Source organism: Mirounga leonina, unplaced genomic scaffold, assembly GCF_011800145.1.
Source record: "Mirounga leonina isolate KUSES-001 unplaced genomic scaffold, KU_Mleo_1.0 Mir_82, whole genome shotgun sequence".
NCBI classification, from domain to species: domain Eukaryota; kingdom Metazoa; phylum Chordata; class Mammalia; order Carnivora; family Phocidae; genus Mirounga; species Mirounga leonina.
Genome location: NW_023270825.1, coordinates 39,705,861 through 39,730,575, shown reverse-complemented (window position 1 = coordinate 39,730,575; position 24,715 = coordinate 39,705,861). Strand labels below are relative to the sequence as shown.

General features: G+C 38.0%; 1 protein-coding gene across 5 annotated transcripts in view; it reads left to right on the top strand.

Moving 5' to 3' along the window:
- Positions 1–50: 50 nt before the first annotated feature.
- The window catches only part of JKAMP (JNK1/MAPK8 associated membrane protein), a 26,329-nt gene continuing 1,664 nt past the window's right edge, over positions 51–24,715 (top strand). Inside the window, exons 1-7 of one of the 5 annotated variants that reach the window (XM_034992751.1) lie at positions 51–136; positions 2,774–2,847; positions 3,401–3,555; positions 8,390–8,473; positions 10,845–11,051; positions 13,177–13,358; positions 17,309–17,385. In XM_034992751.1, the coding sequence (XP_034848642.1) occupies positions 133–136; positions 2,774–2,847; positions 3,401–3,555; positions 8,390–8,473; positions 10,845–11,051; positions 13,177–13,358; positions 17,309–17,385 (783 nt within the window). In that variant the 5' untranslated portion in view covers positions 51–132. Of the gene's footprint in view, positions 137–2,373; positions 2,848–3,400; positions 3,556–8,389; positions 8,474–10,844; positions 11,052–13,176; positions 13,359–17,308; positions 17,386–24,715 lie in introns of those variants that run through there. The other 4 variants (XM_034992750.1, XM_034992753.1, XM_034992754.1 and 1 more) reach the window with 4 other exon arrangements.

Genomic DNA, 24,715 nt, shown 5'->3' with positions numbered 1-24,715 from the left:
CGAGGGGGCGGGGCTTCGGGTGGTCGCCCGGGTTACCAGGAGGCGGAGCCGCCGAGGCGGCTGTGGCCCGGATGTCCGGGCGCTGCCGGCGGCTGATCCCGGAGCTTCTTCAGGGAAACCTGCAAGCGGCCAATGGGTGAGTGGTCGCCGAGGTCGCGGAAGCCGTTTGTCTTAGTCCCTGCTTCTTCCCCACGCTGGCGGCTTTGGGCTGTGCTCCGGGGGGCGGCCTCCGGTTAGCGGCGCATCCTTGCCCCTGGCTCGCGCCGTCTCGGGCGGGCCCTCATCTCCTCCCGGGGTCGGGCTGGGCTCGGCCCCCTCGGGCTGCGGAGGAGACACGCCGTAGAGGGGAGGCGGGCTGTGTGTGCCAGGGCAAAAGGCCAGGCCTTGGTTGTGTTCAAGAGGTCACGTCAGTCCCTTTGTTTAGCATTCGTGAGGGTAGACTTCAAAATTGAAACAGCGGGAGTCAGTAAGTGCCAACAAACAGGAAAGGGGGCGGAAACTAATTGCTGAAGTCGCTCGCTTCTGCATCAGACGTTGTTTAGAGGGCCCTTCACAAGGGGCAAGACCGTTGCAAAAAAAAGTCTTAAAATTTTAGCCACCCTCCAGTAAAGGGAAATGGGAGGGGAAATTGAACGGACGCGGGGAGCCTTGGTTTTGTTTGGTCGGTGATGAGCTGTTGCTTTCACTTTGGTGATTTTCAGGCCTTGGGTGTTGAGAACTTTAGGTTATTTACATTCAGATGTATTTATTAAACACCTACTAGATGCAAAAACCATGTAGAAGAAGCCTCCAATTCGTTCACTTCTGTCTTCTCAAAAACTCTGAAACAGTTCGTTTTTGTCTGTTAGTAGTTTAGGACATACTGGTTACAATTGATTAAAAAGTATATGCCAAATAAGGTAAAGAAACCCATGGATTTTAAAAATTCAGAAATTTGGTAAAAGTGAAAATATTAACTTGAAACATTTTAGTCAGTGCTCTTTGTATTGTTTCTCAGCAGCACAAGGAGAAAGAAATCAAAAGTCTACTTGAATCTGAAAGGAGAAAGGACATTGTGAACCAAGCAGTCTCTATTGTGAATTCATGAAGAATTAGGGAAATTGTTCAAGAATAGTGAAAGGAAGGAAAAATTCTCTACTTTTAGGGTCTTCCAGCTGGACTAAAAATTAAGTTCACATGAGACAGATTAACAGAAAAAAACAACAACCAAGTTTTATAATGTGTGCATGGAGGCCCAATTATGAAACTAAGACTTAAAGAAATGACCAATGCGGGCAGTTCTTTATACATTATCGACAGAGGCAATAAATTTGTGAGGAATTTATGGGAAAAGGAAAACAGGTGTTTGGGCTAAGGTTTGGGCTAAGATTAGCAAAAAAGTAACAAGGTTTATTTTTGCAGCTTTTTTGACTTTAAAGTCATTATCGCTGGTAATAAGGATATCTTTTTACTGCTTTCAGGGGGACGGAGGAGGTCTCAGTGTCCTTGCCCCTGTTGTTTCTTAAGTAACTTTTATTTCAAATAATATGCCAAAATGGTACATTTTGGGAGCCTGTCCCTTGACCCCTACAATAGTCATAAAATGCATAATTTTCCAAGTTAATTCACATTTGACCACAGTTGTTTTGGATTTAGGTTCTTTGAGGGCAGGGACTCTTGTTATGTTGCTCTGTGGATCTTTAGAAGTTCCTAGCCAGGGAATCTGATACTTAATGCACGTTTATTGAATAAGGGAATCAATGAACGACGGAAAATCAGATGTCTCTGATGAAAAAAACAACAACCTCCTTTAATAACTTCTTGATGAGGTCAGAGACAATCTGCAGGCACTGAGGTTTTTTTGTGAAGAAAGCTGCTTTTTATTTTGCCCAAGCTTTGAGAGCAGGGGGTTGATTCTAAGGTAGTTCCCAAATATAGGTCAGAGGCCCAGTGACAGCCTTGATGAAATTTTCCCCTGTCCTCAACAAAAATGACAAAGTTAGGACAATGTAGTAATCTTTTTCTAAAGGTGAATTTATTTACTTTAAAGGCCTGTCCTTTATTTTGAAATTATTGCTCTTCTGGTATTAAAATGTGTTCTATTATGAACGAAGGTGATATTTTGTGTGTGTGTCTCTGTGTTGTATATGTGCACACTTAATGTTCTGACTGGGCAAAATAGGGGTGGTGATCCTCTATTAGTTTTCTAATTAAAAAATGGAAATGCGGGCGCCTGGGTGGCTCAGTTGGTTAAGCGACTGCCTTCTGCTCAGGTCATGATCCTGGAGTCCCGGGATCGAGTCCCGCATCGGGCTCCCTGCTCGGCAGGGAGTCTGCTTCTCCCTCTGACCCTCCTGCCTCTCATGTTCTCTGTCTCTCATTCTCTCTGTCTCAAATAAATAAATAAAATCTTAAAAAAAAAAAAAATGGAAATGCAAAAGTCTAGACCATCTAATCAAGGGGGACTAGCTGCTGGAGCCATTGGAGACATACCAGGTTAAGCTTTGAATTCTGGGGATAGATCCCACTTTGCTGGTTGATGGGTCTTAACCATAAGGAATAGCATTAACAACAAGATTTCGGTATAACTTTCTGCAGTGGCACAGTGTAAAAGGGGAAATTTAAGTTTAAAAATAAGTGCATCGAGACTTTTGTCTAATACGTATCATTTTTAACAACTGTGTTGAGATATTTCTGCCAAGTGCTTCAACTGCTTATTACATTATTTTTTATAATCACAAAAGATGTTACTTTACTGGCATTTGTTTTTAAAAAGCTGTCGATATTCAACCAGCATGCCTTGGACTTTACTGTGGGAAGACCCTATTATTTAAAAATGGCTCAACTGAAATATATGGAGAATGTGGGGTAAGTCTTAATTAACATGTGTATGCTATTTCATTGCTAAAATCTTTTTGCTTTTGAAATATTTTCACATGTAGAGTATCTTTTTTCTTCAGTATACTCATTAATTTATAAAAATATGAGGCATTAATAAAATTCTTATCTGTGTTGTATTGTCTATAATACATTTTTCTTGACAGTCACAGTTAAGTATTTTTTACATCATTTTATAATTTTATAATTTCTAATTATTAATGCTGTAGTGCAGTGACTTGGGCAGTAAGTTAACATTAAAACTCAGAACTTTTCTCTGTAATTATTTTTATATAGTGTTATTAACTAAGTTTATCATTTAATGTTAGTCAACTATTTGTAACTTAGCAAAAGGAATCTATTAAAAGTGTTTACAGATACACCAAATAACAATGTAGTTTTATTTTACATATGCACTTTTTTATTTCTAAAAGATGCACATGTGTACATGTTTAAACTGAAATGGGATGTCTTTATAGAATGACTTTGGGATATTAATGTTCTAAAAAATATCTGTACATAAAATAATGTTTTTATATTGTAGGTGTGTCCAAGAGGACAGAGAACAAATGCACAGAAATACTGTCAGCCATGCACAGAGTCTCCAGAACTTTATGATTGGCTGTATCTTGGATTTATGGCTATGCTTCCTCTTGTTTTACATTGGTTCTTCATCGAATGGTACTCGGGAAAAAAGAGGTTAGCACTTTCTATGAATGTATCTGGATGGACTGATGTTGGAATAATGATCATTTAGAAGACCTTATTAAATAATTATACTTGTAGTGAACCTGTTTTTGCTTTATATTCTGATGACTTTGACTGTGGCAAGAAAACTTAAGGATAGGGTATGCCTCAGTAATATAAAGGGAAATATCTTTTGTTTTACTCTAAATGATCTTGAAGGAATTTTTTTTCATTTCTCAATTACAGTCTTTATGGGTTTTCTACAAAGAATTGGTTATGATTACAAACTGTATTGCTGTAGAACAAATACTTCGTGATTTGATTTAATACTAATAACCTAGTATAATGTAGTTAAAATGATATAGCTGCAACCTAATTATGAAAACTGATACTAGAACATTAAACCAACAAGCATTTATTGAGCCCTGTGTTTTATGTTTAGAAGATCAGGGGAGGAGGTACAGAAATAACTGATGTGGTTTATACTTGTAATCTTGTAGAGAAGACAAATGTGTATACAACTAATTATAAATCAGTTTTAGAAGTGTATAAACAAGTGTATAAAAGTGTTATGAGGGGTGCCGGTGCCTGGTGGCTCAGTGGGTTAGGCGTCCGATTCTTGGTTTGGGCTCAGGTCATGATCTCAGGGTCATGGGATCCAGCCCCGTGTAGGCTCCGTGTTCAGTGGAGTCTGTTTGAGATTCTCTCTCTCCCTCCTCCCCTCCCCCAGCTTGCACTCGCTCACACTTGCTCTCTCTTTCTCAAATAAATAAATCTTTAAAAAAAGCACTATGAGCAAAATGCCCTAGAATCACAAAGAATAGAAGAGATAAATTGTGCCTGATGTGATCTGAAAGACTTCAAAAAAACATTTTAGGCAGAGGAAACAGCATGAACAGTGGCATGGAGGTATAAAATGTGTGCTGTGTTTTAGGTGGGACTGGAAGTAGTCTGGGGTGGTCAGAGTGTGGATTGCACATCAAAGAAAGGTAATAAACAGGAGAGTGGGAAAAGTAGGTTGAGGCCAAAATGTGAAGGTTGGTTGGTTTGTGAGAAAGAGAGCGCAATCATGCAAGCAGGAGGAGGAGCAGAGGGAGAGGGACAAGCAGACTCCGTACTGAGCATAGAGCTTGATGTGGGGCTCCATCTCAGGACCCTGAGATCATGACTTGAGCTGAATACAAGTCAGTCTCCTAACCGACTGAGCCACCCTGATGCCTCTGGAATGTGAAGGTTCTTGATGAGGATGTGAAGTTTATACTGGGAATGCGGAGCCACATTAGTACATTTCAGCCCTACTGGCTTTTAGTTCCTCTAACTTCTCAGCATCTTTCCAGCCTTAGGTCCTTTCCCTTTCGCCAGCTCTTCTCTGCCTCAGACGCTCTCTTGTCCCTCTGACTGCAACTTTTTACCTACCTGTCCTTTTCCTTCAGATTTCAGTTGTTGTAGAGGCCTTCCCTGACCCAGTTTAAAGTAGGTCTGCCCCCCTTATTTTTCTTTTTTAATAACATTCTTCATTTTATTGTTTTGGGTTTGTAGTTAGCACTCAGCACAATCTATAGTTAGGTTAGTTTGCTCTGATCTCCCGACTAGAAGTCTGTGAGGGCAGTGGCCATCTCTGCTCTCCATGGACTCTCCAGAGACCAGCACGGCAGCCGGCACGCAACAGATGCTCATTTAGTATTTGCTGAGTGCATGATTTATTGGTGAAGGTTTTGACTTAAAGAAGTAGCATCACTGGTTGTGTAATTTTAGGAAGGTAACCTCTATAGAGGGTAGGTGAGAGGTGCGGCATATTAGAAGACTGTTTCCAAGCAGGGATGGCCAGATTCCAGTAGTGTGAATGGGAATGGAAAGGATGGGCTGATGGAAATAGAATTAGTAGTTTTCTGTCCACCTAATAAATCCAGGCTGATTATTTATATTGGAAAAGCCTTTGTTCTTTTTCAGATGGATCCGTAAAAAGGTTTTTTAAAAAGTAGCTCTCATCTTTTAATTTCTGTTATAGAATGAGAGATGAGGGCAAGAAAGGAGACGTGATAAACTGAAAGCTAAAGTGGAATAATTGCTCAGCTAGTTGTTTGGAACTTCTCAGCCATAAGCAGGGAAAGATGGGGGTATAGAGATGTACCTCCCCAAATGCATTTGAATTAAAACATCAGATATGTTTTGAGGGACAGTGTTGGAGCAGAGGGTGGGGTTTGGTTTGAGGGTAGAGCAGAGGAGTGAGTAGTTCTCAGGCAGGAAAGCAGGTGGGTTTAAAAAGGAGTTTGCATAACTTAGGTGTGCTTTGCCTAGGAAATTGGCAGCAAAGAACACAAGAGCCATCTCTTGAATTTTCCTGAGATGTTGCCCTTATAATCAAGGAAGTAGAGGCCTAGCTGTCTGAGGCTAGACCAGTGTTTCTCAACCTTTTATTCATTGTCACTTCCTTAAATAAGGAGCCTTTTTAGATACTTTTTTCAAATTCCACCTTCCCCCCCATGAAATTTTAATGTCATAAATATACTGCTTATTTGTTTATGTTGTGTATGCATCTATGTGCTATATATAACAAATGTAAGATTATTTTATCCCCAAGAACCAATTCTTGCCCTCTTAGGAGGGCTTGGTTGGCTAAGCGACTACCTTCGGCTCAGGTCATGATCCCGGGGTTCTGGGATCAAGTCCCACATCAGGCTCCCTGCTCAGCGGGGAGCCTGCTTCTCCCTCAGCCTCTGCCTGCCATTCCCCCTGCTTGTGCTGTCTCTCTCTGTGTCAAATAAATAAATAAAATCTTAAAAAAAAAAAACCTTTCCTTTCTGGTACTCTTGCTTTCCCCAGAGTTTAGTATTAAATTTGTTTTTCTTTAAGGTCAGGGCAAAGATAAGCAGAATTATATATTTTTATGCAGTATGGTCAGAAGCTGTGCTTCTTATGTGATTTTTTTTTTTTATATAATTTATAACTTTTAGAACGTATTCAGCAATCACTAGGGATGTTTGCAATGTGCCAGATGCTGTACTGGGTTGCAAGATTCAGAGATGACTGAAACGTGGATGCTCCCAGTACAGTGGATGAGATAGAAAAGCCATCACAGTATTTGTGAGGTTCTGTAATAGGCTGGCATGAAGAAGAAAGAAGTTAATTTTGCCTTCTCAGAATAGGGCACTGTCACAGAAGAAAAAACTGACTTTAAGCTGGACTTTGAAAAGTGAATAGATTTTGATAGGAATTGAAGAAAAAGTCTATCAGCAGGAAAAAGATGTGCAAAAGTATAGAGGCAAAAAGTGCACAGTGTAATCAAGAAATGAGAGCTGAGGGTCCTGTGAGAAATAGGGACTAAATGAGACCGGGTTATAAAGAGATTTGGGACTACAAGAGTCTTAGGAAAGATTCATAAGACCTGGGGATAACTGATCTTGACGGATACACAACTTGCCAGATAGGTGAGAGAAGCATGCCCACATGTGTGGAGGCGTGAGGAGAAAAGAAATGTAGCATGGCCAGGAGGTGTGGAAAATAATGCAAGTAAGGAGTATTTTTCCTGAAACACAAGACGGGACTCTACGAAGGGGAGTTTTAGAATCCAGTTTTGTTTTGTAAAGATCATGTGGTTGGCTGCAGACAGATTGAAAGGGGGCATGATGAGAAGAGATGAATAAGGTTACTAAAGTAATAGCAAGAAATGATGAGGTTGGGATGTTGTTTCTAAAAATATGAATTCTATAAGGAAGCAAAATATTAAATTATATGAAATTGTAAATGTTCACGTATTCACCGTTTCCATCTGTGTAAAATCATGCAGGAGTTTTTCCAACAATATGAGCTAATCAGGAGCTCCAAGTGACCCTCCTGCAAGAAACAGCTGAAGTTTGGAAAAGACATACTATTTAAGACCTTGCTGGTCTCACTGGAGGCAGGGGAGATCTCCAAGAATTCATTTTTAGAAAACAGACAAGCCCACCCTAAGGTGGGGCCAGAGTGACAGAGCAGACAGTAGGAGTGGGAGCACTGCCTGTGGTTAACTGCTGACAGCAGCAGGTGCTGAATGGAGGCAGCCAGTGCGAAGCCTAGACTCTCAAGAGGCTGAAGCCCAAGGTAGTGGTGGGCATGGCTGCCGACAAAAGCAGCAGATCCTCCTTGCTGGAAAGCTTCCCCCATTCTCAGTTTAGGCCCATAAAAATCTTACTCATTAATATCTATTAACGACCTCATACTCCATGAGAACCAAATAAAATCAACACGATGACTGTGAGTGGGTAGACATAACCAACACTGTAGTTATACTTCCAAAGGACTGCAGATAAGGGACTTTCAGCTACACAGTATAAAACTGCTACCTTTGTAGTGCTTAAAGAAATAAAGGATGCAGTCCTAAAGACCTCCAAGAGTCAACAAGAGATTATTAGGAATGAACAGATTGGTTTAAAAAACAAAAGGAACTTCTAGAAATGAAATTTAAAAAATGGTAGATCAATCAGATTAAACAGTTGAAGACAGAATTAGTGAATTAGGAATTACATGTATCTGAAGAAATAATGCAGTGCTGAGAGAAAGGGAGATAGAAAATATGAAATATATTAAGAGCAATGGAGCATAGAATGAGAAGCTGTAATGTGTGTCTATGATTCCTGCTGGGAATGCACCTAGGTTCAATTAGACATTCAGACTTCAGAGACTACCGTAGGTCATACCGAGCACCAGTCTGCCCGGAAGAGCACAGCTTGCCTGCAGGGCAGCGTCAGCTTTTGAAGCAGTTGAGTTCAGCTGCAGGAAGGTAAAATCCATACTGAGTGGGTGTGGGAGTCCAGGCTTAAGGTCTTATGCCCTAAAGGAGCCATTCTTTCTGTAACCTCTCTGTAAGGATAGCTTCCAGAGTCCTGCAAGGGACATGCCAATTACAAGAATCGCTGAACTCAAGAAAGCCGGACCATGGTGTCCCCATCAGGTATTTATTGCTTATTTATAGTTCTCCCCAATCCAGATACAGTTTACCAATCAAGGGGTTGTTTGTATCCTAAGCAATGTTACCTGGCAATAAAGTTCGACATTTTACACTTCTCAGGCTTCCAGAGGAACTAAGCTAGAGTTAACTGAAAGTCAGAATCTCATGTACGGAGGAAAAGTTTTATTAACTCTTTGTGCATAGTTTCTAATCAGAGTCTTCAGAAAAAGTAGAGAAAAGGAAGGAGAGCCAGTAATTAAAGATATATTAGCTTCGGGTTCTACAGACATAGTGAAAAACAGATTTGCAGAATTGCTCCTGGGGAAGCAAAACACATTCCAAGCAGAATAAATAAGAAGAAGTTCTCACCTGTTCACATTAAAATTAAACTGCAGAACACCAAAAATAAGAGACCACATGGTGCTCTGGCCAGCGGCCCCCTTTGTGCCGACAGCTGACATCTACTCCAGCCTCACGGGTTAGTCATTTTGAACACGGCGGCCCAGTCAGGCCTCCCTAGATGACTGCATCCCAGATTGGTATCACATGGAACAGATAGGGCTGATCAGGTGAGCCCAGTCAAACCGCAGACTAGTGAGAAATAATCAGTGGTGGTGGTTTCAGGCCACTAAGTTTTGGGGTGGTTTGCTATGCAGTGATAGATAACTGAAACATTGTTCAGAAAGAAAGCTCAAAGGCATCTGTAGACTAGATCATAGAAATAATAAGAGAGTTTCCTAAAGAGGCTGGCTGGAAGATAAATATACAGGATCAGTTATCTCCCTATATTTCATATATAGTACCATGGTATTGTGAGATAGCTAAGACCAAGGTAGCTAAGCTACATTGGATTCATATTGTGGAACATGACAAGCGAATTCTAAAATCTATATGGAAGTGCAAAGGCCCAAGACCACTGAAGAAGTAGAAGAATGTATGTAATATCAAGAATTATTGTCATATTCTTTTGTCTCAGGGATAAAAATGGACCCAGGAACAAAATACAGAACCTGACAACAGACCAGTTATCTATGAAACTTGGATGGCAGAAGTGGTGTGGCAATTTGGGCAGGGTGGGGGGTAGGAGGGACAGTAAGCTACTCAGTGCTGCTGCTGGGACAGTTGGGATACCCTAGTGGGAAAATCTAGTCACACCTACCTAATCCATTCTAGGTGAGTGAAAGATTTAAATGTGAAAAGCAAAACCTTAAAACTTTTAGAAGAAAACATAGGTTAATATTTTTCTCAGAATAAGGATTCCTTGGAACATTAAAATGCTAACCAGAAATTTAAAAATTGATAAGTTATATTAAAATTTAGAACATCTGTTCATAGATATCACAAGAAAGTGAAAATTCAGCCTATAAGCTGAAAGGAAGACATTGGCAACATAACTAAAAAAGCAAATGGATAAACAATGGAATGGGCACGCAGTAGAATATTATACAGCAGTGAAAATGAGTGAACTTCAGCTATAAGCAATGCCATGGATGAATCTTAGAAATGTAATTTTGAATGGGAAAAAAATCTCAAGATGAGTATCACTTTATAGTGCTTAAAAATTAGCATAACTTGGGGCACCTGGGTGGCTCAGTTGGTTAAGTGTCCAATTCTTGATTTCAGCTCAGGTCATGATCTCAGGGTCGTGAGATTGAACCCAATGTCAGGCTCCATGCTTAGTAGGGAGTCTGCTTGAGATTCTCTTTGCCACCCTGCTCACATGTGCATGTGTGCTCTCCCTCTCTTTCAAATAAATAAATCTTAAAAAAAAAATAAGCAAAACTAGACAGAGTGGTTTTGAAACATAATCTAATTGGAATAAAAACTTCAGAAAAAGTGATAAAGACAACTTAGTATAACTGTTACCTCTTTGGGGAGAGCCAGGAGTGGGAATGAGGAAGGAACAGAGGTAAATATAGATTGTTAATGTTCTAGTTACTGGGTTAGATGATGAGCTTATAATGTTTACTATATTGTTATACTTTATAACTAATATATATTATATATAAGCTTTTATGTGCTTTTTATATGTAAGATAATTTAAAATGATGCATAGGATAACTAAGACATTCTTAACAGTTTAGCAAGTCACTAAAGATAAAGGAAGCCCTGAATTTCTGCTCTTCTATACATTTTAGAGAATACTGGCACAGTGTTATCTGGGATGTGTATCGCTTTTTAGTCCAGAAGGTTAAACTCTTCTCAAGTGGTTTTCATGTTTGACTTTTCTTACCTATTTAGGGGATATTTTAGTTTCAGGATTTATCAGTTAAAATTTCCTTTTAGAATCCATATTTTGAAACATACAGGTTTTCTTAAAAGCCATCGAAATACTGAAAATTTTCTGGTAATTGTGCTGCTTTTGTTTTCCTAGTTCCAGTGCACTTTTCCAGCACATCACTGCATTATTCGAATGCAGTATGGCAGCTATCGTCACCTTACTTGTGAGTGATCCAGTTGGTGTTCTCTATATCCGTTCATGTCGAGTACTGATGCTCTCTGATTGGTACACAATGCTTTACAACCCAAGTCCCGATTATGTTACCACAGTGCATTGTACTCACGAAGCTGTTTACCCGCTGTAAGTATTTATATAGACTGAAGATCATTTAAAAAATGGTAATTATAGATTTTATTTGTTTCAACAGATTGAGTATTGAAAAATGGCTTCCAGGCACTGGGGGAGATATAGAGAAATGATTTTCTTCTCTTGAAGGATACATAGTCTAATAGAAGGGAGTAGAAATACATTTTAGTATAATACAAGTGAAAGTATTTTTGTATTGGTGTTGAAGTGTGTATAAGCATTTCTAAAAGAAGCAATATCTGTTTCTTCAAAAGGGAGTTATAAGGAAAATCTTTATGATATGCAACAGAGAAGCAGTATCTGACATAGAGGAAAGAGTATGGGCTTGAGAGGTAAAAACAGGCATGAGTTTGAATCCTGAGCTGCTGTGTTAATGTGACCATGTTAAGAGCCTCTCATAACCTCCGCTTTCCTGTTACTAAAAATGGGAATAGTGGTACCTTATAAGGTGATTGTGAGGATTAAATAAGTCTGCACATATCAGATACCATGTGCAGTGCCTTACATACAGGAAGCACTTAATAAAATAGTAGCTGGCATTGTAATTAGAGTGCTTGGGTTAATGTTTTTTTTGTTTTTGTTTTTTTCCAAAACAAATGTTTATAATTTCCATGAGAATGTTTTGTTTTAAAAATACCAAATTCATAAGACTCTGTATAATACTATCCCAGACTACTTCATTTTTAGAATTTCTCCTGTGTTCATTTTGATGTGTTTTTCTTGGTAAAGGTGTAATAGAAGAGTCTGGTATTTACATTCTCATAGTTATAGCAAGTTACCATTACATAATATGCTCAAGAAAATAACCCTTTTTATGCAGGTTCTTAAGAGCACTAAGTGTGAAAAACACTTGCACAAATGTAAAAAGGTAATTTAAAAAAACCCAAAATTTCAGATACAGAGATAGGAACTTCTTTCTGTCTACCATTAAGCCCTGTAAATTATTTATTTCTTGTATATATGCTGTCTGTCTCTATATATACATAAAATTTACATACAAGACTGTATATAAAAGACCCATAATGCATTCTCGGTTGGTGTCATAGGGCTAAAGCTCTCAGCTTCGATTATTCTCTTCTCAGACACTATCCAGGGGACTGCAGAACTTAACCTGGTCCTATTTAGAGAGCTTAAAAAGGGAATCAGATATCATATATAACTATCTTATTTAAAACAAAATCATATTCATTTACTGCTGGTGCCAATATATAGGTGTTTTTTATACTATCCATAAAGCATATAGTAGGAGAGTCAACAAATACTAAGATTAGAACAAAGACGGCAAATAGGTGCTCTTGGCCCTCATTCTGCGGCCATAACAGCCTCCTCACAAAACTTCATTGATCAGGATATGTTCACCATCTTTGAATTAAGTAGATATTTTTTTTCTCAGCAGCTTTAGCAGTAGTCACTGTGCCATGGCCTGTCTGCCTTGTTTTATTAATCCTACAGAACAGTGGTTTTTGAAAATTATGAAAAAATTTTATGGTATCAACATTGGGTTTATACCTATTATTTACTTTACATAGCTATTTAAGTGTAACTATATGGCCAGACTGGGGCTAAACTTTTCAAAAAGCAGCAAGACTACCCGGGGCACCTGGCTGGCTCGGTCGGAGGAGAATGTGACTCTTGATCTCGGGGTTTTGAGTTCAAGCCCCAGGTTGGGCATAGAGATTACTAAAAAAAAAAAAAAAAAAAAAAAACTTAAAGCTGCAGGACTACCAAAAGTTATAGAAATTTTTTTCTTTTGTGAGTCAACAAAAAGTAATGGCACAAAATTATCAGAAGCCTTTGGAACACTATTAACATTGACTAATGCAGGCTATTTTCTCCATTGGTATATATAGCCTAGTTCCTTACAAATTGAAAAATACCAAGACACTTTACTGATAATTGTAGTTTTGAGGGGAACTTGATTAGATGAGACATGGAAAAGCATGCAAATTTCTATTATTAGAAACTTACTATAAAAATATTTACATTACTAAAACCTTGTGAGTTAATAGGTTGGCTTAATACACTTTTTAAATCTTTAGCATTTTTTATTTTAAATTGATCAGTAATAGGTATTTTGAAACATATTTTCAGTGTTACAATTCCTTGTTTTATTTTACAGATACACCATTGTATTTATCTATTATGCATTCTGCTTGGTATTGATGATGCTGCTCCGACCCCTTCTGGTAAAGAAGATTGCCTGTGGGTTAGGAAAGTCTGATCGATTTAAAAGTATTTATGCTGCACTTTACTTCTTTCCAATTTTAACTGTGCTTCAGGCAGTTGGCGGAGGCCTTTTATGTAAGTTTGATGGGTCAAGTCAATGAAATATATTTTTATGTGTGATAAACAGTATTTTCTCTAAGTATAATTTTGGATCTTTTTCTTTAAAATCGTTTTTTTAATCCTTGAAAATATATATTTTTGCTAAAACATAATCAGTCTTATAAAAAAAATTAAAAATGGGCTTCTTGGAATGGAATAGATATTCTCAAACTAATCAAAGCTGATTTCTATTTAAAGAATACTTTGAATCTGAAGCTTTTAATCTAAGTAGGAATATTTTAAAAACCTGAGTATAAATTAAAAAACAAACTTGTTTTTGCATATAATAAATAGAAATTACTGTTTTTTGGGTTTTTTTTAAGATTTTATTTATTTGACAGAGACAGCAAGAGCAGGAACACAAGCCGGGGGAGTGGGAGAAGGAGAAGCAGGCCTCCCACCGAGCAGGGAGCCTGATGCGGGACTCGATCCCAGGACCCTGGGACCACGACCCGAGCCGAAGGCAGACGCTCAACGACTAAGCCACCCAGGCGCCCTAGAAATTACTGTTGATAATATATACTAACATATATTATCATTAAGTTATGTCTTCAGTTTTTGAGTTACTTTATTAAAGCCTTTTAGGTACAGTAAAAGAATCCTCAGTATATTCTTTATTTTAATATAGCCATTTATTTATTCAGCAACTATTTAGACTGAATTTTGACTCAAAAGATGATTAAGAAAAAGTTGTTAAAGGACTGACATACTAGTAGGAAAGCTATAAGTAGCTGAGAGAATGTAGTATAGTACTTACTTGAATATGTGACATTGAATATTGCAGGGATGTTAGATGCCATCTTTTATGTGAAGCCTACCGGGGTACAGAGGGCAAGGCTTCTGGCCTAAAGGAACTAGGAAAGATTGGCATCACTATGTAGTGTGATAATGAATTTGGTTCTGGAGGAGGATGGCGCTGGGAAGGTGAGCCAAGGGAAGAGGAAATTGGAGACTAGTCAGAGGTCTGTTATCCCTCATATTCTAGTTTATAGATGTATTGTTTCAGTTGGCCTGCATAATATTTGAAAATGTGTAGTTCCTTCTAGCTCCTACCATTCCCTGTTTTCTTGGATTTGGCCCACTTCCATTATTTACCTGCCTGGCTGGCCTCTGTAGGTGTTTGAGGTTGCTATTCTTGCTCTAGGGAATAGAGACCTACTCTTTAAGGATTTTAGGCAGAAGAGTGACATGCCTAGGTTTGCATTTTGGAGAGAGAACTTGATAGCAGTGTGGAAGACGGATTGGTGGGGGAAGAGGACCTGGGGAATCAGTTAAGAGGTTATTGCTGCTAGCCAAGTCTGACTGTCTGGCCGAAAGCAGAGAAACACTGGGAATGGAGAGTATTTTGAAGATAGAGTTAACTAAACTAGGTAACTGATTAAACATAGGGGTGAGGGAATAGGACGAAAATATGATAGAGTAGCTTTCTGACTTAGTAACTGGTGAATAGAGCAACAGAAGCAGATATTAGAAGAAGCAAATAAAAGAGGTTGATGAGAAGTGAATCCAGTTTTAGCTGTTCATGGGATATTCACAAAAGTACAGGTAATTATTTATACTAGTCTGGCGCTTAGGAGAGCTGTCTAGGCTGGAAAAATTAGGAATTGTCAGCCCGCACCCTGTGTCCTAGACTGCAGGTGGTGCTCTTGTGTAGAACCTCTCGAGGGGAAAAAGCTGTGGAAAGTGGGCCAGGGTTTGGGACATTAGCCCAGGGAGACTGCCAGATCCCGTTGCTTCATATACTGGAGCTGCCTGTATTGAAAAATGCTTTTTCCCACACTGAACATCAGATCAGGCTTTGTCAACAAGCCTCTGCTCAAAACACATTCGTTGTGAGGATCAAGGAGTTAGTGTTCATTTGCACTAAATATAAATTTATGCAGCCTGCTGAGATTAGTCACAGAGGATATCATACCAACTTGTAATTTTATATTGAAAAAAAAAACATAATTTTGGTTTGTAGGGGTGTCTTAGTCACTTCAGACTGCTATAACAGGACCATAGACGAGGTGGCTTGCAAACAACAGAAATTTTTTTCTCACAGTCCTGGAAAATGGGAAGTCCAAGAGCAGGGCACCAGCAGATGTGTCTGGGTAAGAGCCCACTGTGTCCTCATGTGGCAGAAGTTGGGGGGGGCTCTCTTATGTAAGGGCACCAATTTCATTCACGAGGGCTCTACCCTCATGTCCTGATCACCTCCCAAAGGCCCCACCTCCAAATACCATCACATTGCGAGTTAGGATTTCAGCAGGAGAATTTTGGGGGACACAAACATTCTGTACATAACAAGGAACTGTAAGTATCTGAGCAAGTAGAGCAGCAAGCGGCTTCGGGTAGCTTAAGCTACCTGGGTCTAGGGAGACAGACACTGGAGTTATTAGGAAGAGGTTGGTGACAAATTTTACCTGCTTGGAATTATTGAAGCCAGTTTTTAAGTGTGATCTGCATTCGAACCACTAGGGGAACTAAAATGCAGATTCTCAGGCCTTACCCCAAGGCCTAGTTCCTCAAAATCTCAAACTGTTTTACACTCTAGAGTAAGAACCATGCCTGAGCCCAAGACCACCGTGTACTACCCACAAGTTTGGGCCTTGTTAGAAACTTCCTTCCCCCCCCCCCTTTTTTTTTTAACTTAGATGGCTTTTTACTACTCAGTCTTAAATTTGTATCATTAGCAACATTGTTTATAAATTAAATGGGATTTTTTTTTTTGAATGGTTGGCTGAGGACCTAATAGCTGTCTATGAAGTAAAATGTTCTAAATGTCAAACAAGACATTCAGTTATTTAGTAAGTTGGAATTGGGCCCGTATAGATAAGTCAGAGTTTCTGGCTTCTGCTTTCTGAATTAATATTTGAAATTGTTCCAGATGGGTTCCACTGCAATGTAGAATGATTAGTGGTTTCATAAATTGAAGTTGTTTTCAAATAATTATATGAAAAATAATTCAAGATTTTATTCTCAATTTGTTCATTTGTTTTAGTGTGCTATAAATTGAAAACATTTTGGGGCACCTGGGTGGCTCAGTCGGTTAAGCGTCTGCTTTCGGCTCAGGTCATGATCCCAGCGTCCTGGGATTGGGCCCTGCATGGGGCTCCCTGCTCAGCGGGGAGTCTGCTGCTCCCTCTCCCTCTGCCTGCCTGTCTGCCTACTTGTGATCTCTCTCTCTCTCTCTGTGTCAAATAAATAAATGAATCTTTAAAGAAAAATTGAAAACATTTTAAGAGAAAGGTAGTATTTTATAAGGAAAACTTTGAAGTAGAAATATCTAGAATTTTGACATAAAGAACACTGAATGATCCATTTGTCCTTTGAGGTTTATTGATACATGAACTTTTCTAAAGAGTAATTAAAGCTGTATAGCTTTTCTAACCAATGTCCTCCATCTGGACCACAAAACAAAATTGAGTAATTACTTTCTCAATCCTCCCAAGTTTGGTGCATACTAGTATTCTAGATGCAGACAGAAGTTAATTCTTTACAGTCAATGGATGCCTTAAGGTAGGATCTTCAAAGCTGGGCCAAGGATAGTTTTACATTTTTAAACAGTAAAAAAAAAAAAAAAAAAGAAGAGTAGTAATTCTTAACATGTGAAAATTATGTGAAATTTGGATTTTATTATCCCTGAAGTTTCATTGGGACATAGCCACACCCATTCATTTATGTATTGTCTGGCTGTATTCCATTACAATGGGGACTTGAGTGACTGAGACAGTGAGTGTATGGCCCACAAAGCCAAAAATATTTACTATCTGGCCCTTTACAGAAAGCTTGCTGACCCCTGCCTTAGGGCATTAGGACTTAAGTCTCTCATAGGACTGGTTGAGAAAGTTTTCACCTATGGGGAGAATTATACTGTTAGAATTTTTTTGATGGTTTATTCAGGAAATTTAATTTTCATTATTATACCAATGTTTGTTTTTCAGATTATGCCTTCCCATACATTATATTAGTATTATCTTTGGTTACTCTGGCTGTGTACATGTCAGCTTCTGAAATAGAGGTAGGAAATCTTTTTTTCCTTTGTTAAAGGTTTTTCTTTTTAATAGATTTTAATAACTGAATAGGAGAATAGTACATATGATATGATATGGTACAACTGATTGATTTAGTAATGGCTAATTGGTTGGCTAATTGATGGCACTCAGTAGCTTTTAGCTTAAGTTTATGAAAGGTTGTATATTGGACTGTATTTGCTTGGGAAATTATGCAGTAGTAGGCTCAACTATCCAGCATGTTGGAGAAAAAACAATCATTTCACATAATTTACCCACATAGAAAATGTTTATTATTGAAATGTTGAAAGTTATTAATACTATTTTGAAGGAAACGTGAAATGCTTAATTGTATATAGAACTAATTTTACACTTTATTTTACAATGGCAACACTGACAGTCATCAGTAATTATATACATTTTGTACTCTTCTATACTTTGTTCCCAATTTTATTTTCTTGATTATGGATGTTTCTACTTTTGCACTCTAATATTTTGGTGATTTGGAAATAATGTCATAGTCACATTAGTTTTGATACTGTTCCTATTTTGAGATCTCCATTTTGTGCCTCTTTTTAGTATTTTAGTGAAAGGCCACTGTTAGAACTCTTTGAGTTATTCCTTTAACTTAAAAGGAATAAAAGTGTTGCTTGCTAATCTAGTGCCTCGGCACAGTCTTCAGGTGCATACTACTGTTGATAAGATACGTGCTGTCTCATAATTCTTTCATAAAAAAGTTCAACCCAGAGAAAGTTAAGTTACATTAGTGAAAGAATGAGAGGGAATGACTTTCAGGTAGAATAATAGTAGAGGAACTAGACAATATTTTTATGGTGATTCAGATCTTTTCATTTGTATACTATCTCCATTTCTCCTTTGTAATCTTTAATCAACAATACAGCGTGTTTAAAGAAGATAAGCAAATTCATTTTGTCACTTTTATCCACTCTAAGGAAAGACTTGAGGGAGGAAATGATTGGATATTTCAATAAAATGAAGTTTTTGAATTTTATTTATTATCTATACTATGGATAGTTAAATTAGCTTGAAACTTATCTCTCTGCTTCAGGAATCTCTCCTTTATAAAATGTTCATGTACTTCAGTTAGCACTCTATAATGAATCAGAAATAGGGACCTGAATCAGGAAAAGAAAATCTAGTTCTAGGTGAGTAGTTGAGTCATTTAATAAGAGAAGGTTGGTAACCTACTGCAGATTACATTTTAGTGTGTTTATTAGCACTTTTAGATACTACTTTTATAATAACTTGTTCCCTCCAATTTCTACATATTAGAGAGCTGTTTAAAGATTAAAGGAAATCAGACTGTTCACATGTCATTTCTGCTCCAATTATCCAGGCAGCAGACTCCCAAGAATACTAGAGATTGAGGAAGTTGGGTGTATATACCTCCTACTTCCTGCCTATAAGACTCAGCTACAGTGGATCAGGGCAGGAAGAAGGCACATCATGTGGAGTTCCCTTCTAGTTCATATCTCTCAGAAGAAACCATAGTGTTTCCAGGGTTGAATGGTGATGTGGACTAGAATTGAGAGACATGGGCTCCTGTTTTGGTGCTGCCCCTGAATGTTTATTATGGCTGTCGGGAGCCTCGGTTTCCTCATCTGTAAAGTGTAGTGGCTAGACTGAGTAATTTCTTGAGTCCTTTTTAGGTCAAACATTGTGTGATTCTGAGGTTATTGTGTGGAAACAGTACATTTATTTTTATTGGAAGTATTAACATACAGTGTTATATTAGTTTGTGTACAATATAATCATTCAACAGTTTGATATATTACTCAGTGCTCATCACGACATGTGTACTCTTAATCCCCTTTTTTCACCCACTTCCCCCTGGTAACCACCAGTTTGTTCTCTGTGTTTGAGTCTTTTTTCTTTTGTTTTTGTCCTTTTTATCCTTTGTTTCTTAAATCCCACATATGAGTGAAATCACATATGAGTGAAATCATAATGTCTTTCTCTGACTGACTGACTTCACATAGCATTATACCCTCTAGGTCTATCCATGTTGTTGCAAATGGCAAGATCTCATCCTTTTTTATGGCTAAGTAATATCCCATTGTTTGTATGTACCACACCTTTGTCCATTCATCTATCCATGGACACTTGGGTTGCTTCCATATCTTGGCTATGTAAATAATGCTGTAATAAACGTGGGAGTGCACATATCTTTTCAGATTAGTGTTTTCATTTTCTTTGGGTAAATACCCAGTAGCGGAATTTGGTAATTCTATTTTTAGTTTTTTGAGGAGCCTCCATACTGTTTTCCACAGTGGCTGTGCCAGTTGGCATTCCCAGTGCACGAGGGTCCTTTTTCTCCACATCTTCACCAACGTGTGTTTCTTGTGTTCTTGATTTTAGCTACTCTGACAAGTGTAAGGTGATATCTCATTGTAGTTTTGATTTGCATTTCCCTGATTAGTGATGTTGGCCATCTGTATGTCTTTTTTGGGAAAACTGTCCAAGTCCTCTGCCCATTTTTTTAATCAGATTGTTTCTTGGGTGTTCAGTTGTAGAAGTTATAGGAGATATATGTATCCACATCCATATTAATACATATGCCCATATATATTAATATATATATATATCCATACCCATATTAATCCCTTATCAGATATATCACTTGCAAATATCTTCTCCCCTTCATTAGGTTGCCTTTTTGTTTTGTTGATGGTTTCCTTTACTGTGTAATAGCTTTTTATTTTGGTGTAGTCCCAATACTTTGCTTTTGCTTCTGTTTCCCTTGCCTGAGGAGACCTATGTAGCCAATGTCAAATCACTGCCTATTTTGTTCTAAGAACTTTATGGTTTCACGTCTCACATTTAGGCCTTTAATCCATTTTGAGTTTATTTTTGTGTATGGGGTAAGAAAGTGGTCCAGTTTCATTCCTTTGCATGTAGGTGTGCAGTTTTCACAGCACTATTTATTGAAGAGACTGTCTTTTCCCCATTGTATATACTCTTGCCTCTTTTGTCCTAGATTAATTTACCATATATGCATGGGTTTATCTCAGGGTTTTCTATTCTGTTCCACTGATCTATGTGTCTCTTTCTTTGCCAGTAGCTTACTGCTTTGATTACTACGGCTTTGTAGTGTATCTTGAAATCTGGGATTGTCATAACTCCAGCTGTTTTTCTTTCTCAAGATTGCTTTGGCTATTTAGGATTTTTTGTGGTTTCAAACAAATTTTACAATTATTCTAGTTCTGTAAAAAAATGTTGCTATTTTGATGGGAATTGCATTATGTAGATTTCTTTGGGTGGTATAAACATTTTAACACTTGGGTCTTCCAATTCGTGAGCATGGAATTTCCATTTGTTAGTGTCACCTTCAGTTTCTTTCATCAGTGTTTTATAATTTTCAGAGTACAGGTTTTTTGCTTCCTTGGTTAAGTTTATTCCTAGATGTTTTATTATTTTTGTACAATGTAAATAGGATTGTTTAATTTCTCATTCCGCTACTTCGTTATTAGTGTATAGAAATTCAACATATTTCTGTTCATTAATTTTGTATCCTGCAACTTCATTGAATTCATTTATCAGTTCTAGTAGTTTTTTGGTGGCGTCTTTAGGGTTTTCTGTATATAGTATCATGTCGTCTGCAAATAGTGGAAGTTTTACTTCTTCCTTACCAATTTGAATGTCTTTTATTTCTTTTTGTTTCTGTAGCTAGAACTTCTAGTACTCTGTTGAATTAAAGTGGTAAGAGTGGATCTCCTTGTCCTGTTCTTGATCTTGGAGGAAAAGCCCTTGTTTTTTCACCATTTAGTAAGATGTTAGCTGTGGGATTTTCATATACAGCCTTTACTATGTTGAGGTACCTTCCCTCTAGACGAACTTGGTTGAGAGGTGTTTATCACAAACGGATGTTGTGCCTTGTCAGATGCCTTTTCTGCATCTGTTTAGATGATGCTATGGTTTTTATCCTCTCATTAATGTGATGTATCATGTTGATTGATTCGCAAAGATTGAACCACCCTTGCCACCTGGAATAAAACCCACTTGATTGTGGAGAATTATTTCTTTATTGTTCCATTTGGTTTACCAATATTTTGTTGAGGATTTTTGCATCTATGTTCATAAGAGATATTGGCCTGTAGTTTCCCCTTTTTGTGGTGTCTTTATCTGGTTTTGTTATTAGGGTAATGCTGGCCTCATAGACTATATTTGGAAGCTTTCCTTCTCTTATTTTTTGAAGTAGTTTGAGAAGAATGGGTTTTAATTCTTCTTTAAATGTTTGGTAGAATTCACCTGTGATGCCATCTGGTCTTGGACTTTATTTTGTTGGGAGTGTTTTGATTACGGATTCCATTCCATTGATAGTAATTGATCTGTTCAAGTTTTTTATTTCTTCCTGGTTCACTTTTGAGAGGTTATATGCTTCTAGGAATGTATCCATTTCTTTAAAGTTGTCCAATTTATTGGCATGTAATTTTTCATAATATTCTCTTAACATCCTTTGTATTTCTGTGGTGTCGGTTATTTCTCCTCCTTTTCTAGTTTTGAGACCTTTTTTTCTTGCTGAGTCTGGCTAAAGGTTTATCAATTTTGTTGATCTTCAAAGAGCCAGCTCCTGCTTTAACTGATCTGTTCAATTTTTTTTTTTTAATCTCTATTTCATTTATGTCTGCTCTAATCTTTATTATTTTCTTCCTTCTACTGGCTTTGGGCTTTCTTTTTCTAGCTCCTTTAGGGGTAAGGTTACATTGTTTGAGATGTTGCTTATTTCTTGAGGTAGGCCTCTATTGCTATAATCTTCCCTCTTAGAACAGTGTTTGCTACATCCCAAAGATTTTGAACCATCGTAATTTTCATTTGTCTCATGTATTTTTGATTTCCTCTTTAGTGTCTTGGTTGACCTATTAATCATTTAGTGACATGTTGTTTAGCCTCCATGTATTTGTGTTCTTCCTAGACTTTTTATTGTCATTTCTAGTTTCATACCTTTGTGGTTGGAAAGATGCATGATATGATTTTGACCTTTTTAAGTTTATTGAGACTTGTTTTGGGGCCTAACATGTGATCCATTATGGAAAAGATCCCATGCACGCTTTGAAAAGAATGTGTAATTCACTGTTTTTGGATGGAATGTTTGAATATATCTTTTACGTCCATCTGGTCTGATGTGTCATTCACAGCCATTGTTTCCTTATTGATTTGTCTGGATAATGTATCCATTGATGTAAGTGGAGTATTGAAGTGCCCAACAATTACTGTATTACTGTCAGTTTCTTCCTGTCTGTTAATAGTTGCTTTATGTATTAGGTGCTCCTTTTTTGGGTGTGTATTTATAATTGTTCTATCCTCTTGTTGGATTGTTCCCTTTATAATTATGTAGTATCCAGTATCCTTTTTGTCTCTTGGTACGGTCCTTGTTTTAAAGTCTTTTTTGTCCAATATAAATATTGCTAACCTAGCTTTCTTCTAACTTCTATTTGCATGATGTGTTTTTCGTTCCCTTCACTTTCAATCTTGCATGTGTTTAGGTCTGAAGTCTGTTAAAGGCAGCACTTAGATGGGTTGTTTTTTTATCCATTTAGCACCCTATATCTTTTGGTTGTAGCATTTAGTCCATTTATACTCAAATTATTGATAGGTATATACTAATTGCCATTGTTACTTGTTTTACTGTTATTATTGTAATTCTCTGCTCCTCTTCTTTCTCTTTCTCCTGTGGTTTGATGCCTTTAGTGTTATGCTTGGATTTCTTTCTATTTGTATATGTATTATAGGTTTTTGATTTGTGGTTACCATTACATTCATATATAACTTCTCATGTGTATAGTAGTCTTACTAAGTTGTGGGTCACTTTAGTTTGAACCCATTCTAAAAGCGCTAAATTTTTACCCCCCACCCCTGCCATGTTTTATGTATATGATGTCCTACTCTACTTCCTTTTGTGAGTCCCTTGACTGATTTTTATAGATATATTTGATTTTACTGTTTTTGCATTTTACTCTCCATACTGGTTTTATATGTGGTTAATCTTTAATTACATGTTTGCATTTACCTGTGACATTTTTTCCTTTCATAGTTTTCTTACTCATGGGTTTTTTTCCACTCAAAAGAATTCCCTTTAACATTTCTTGTATGACTGGTTTAGTGGTTGGGGAAACTCTCTCTCCTTCAATTCTGCATAACAGCCTTGCTGGATAGAGTATTCTTGGTAACAGGTTTTTTTTCTTTAGGCATTTTGAATATATTGTGCCACTCCCTTCAGGCCTGCAGAGTTTTTGCTGAAAAATCACCTGATAGGCTTACAGGGTTTCCTTTATGTGTAATTGCTTTCTTTTCTCTTGCTGCTTGTAAAATCTCTATCATTACTTTTGCCATTTAATTATTATGTGTCTTGGGTTTTGTTAGGTGCTGTCTGTGCTGCCTGCATCTGGATGTCTGTTTTCTTCTCCAGATTAGGGAAGTTTCAGCTTTTATTGCTTCAAATAAATTTTCTGTCCCTTTTCTCTCTTCTTCTGGGATCCCTATTATGTGAATATTATTATGCTTGATGGTGTCACTGAGTTCCCTTAACCTAGTCTCATTTTTTATTACATTTTTTTCTGTTTGTTTGCTGTTCAGCTTGGCTGCTTGCTCCTTCCTCTATTGATTCCCTCTAGTGTAATTTCCATTTCAGTTATTAGTTCTTCATCTCCAAGTGGTTCTGTTTTATATTTTTTATCTCTTTATTGAAGGTCTCACTGAGATACTCTGTTCAATTATGACCATTATTTTGAGTTATCAGACATGTTGCTTAGCGCTCTTTCATTTGGGACTTATTCCTCAGTCTCCTCCTTTTGTCTTTTTCTTTGAATTAGAAAAGTCAGCTACAGCTCCTGATTTTGAAAGTAGTGGCCTTATGAAGAGGTCCTGTGGTGCAGTGCCCCGTGTTCACCAGAACCAGGTGCTTCAGGGCACACCAGGCAGGGTTTGGTCACTGTGCTGTTAAGATGTCAGTCTGGGGCCACCGAGGGCCTGTAGCTGGGCAGGATTGGCAGTCAGACCTGATGCCTGCCCCCCTTCCGTCTGTTGGGGCTGCAGTTACATCACTCTCCAGGGCACTGCTCTCCCTTCCCTGTCCCTTGAGAGGTTTTTGCTGGTTGGTGGGGCTGACAGTCACACCAGATGCTTGTCCCCAGTCTGTTGCAGCGACCGTGGCAATGATCGGCAGGGTACTTCCTCTGCATTTTCGGTTATAAGGTTTGGCTCTTGGGCACACTGGCGTATGTGATTGTCTTCCCCTCTCCCCAGGGCAGGAGCCACTTTGGAGTGGTGCCATCTTTCCTGAGGTTGCTTGCAGTGTGTGTGGGGGCAGGAGCTACTTTG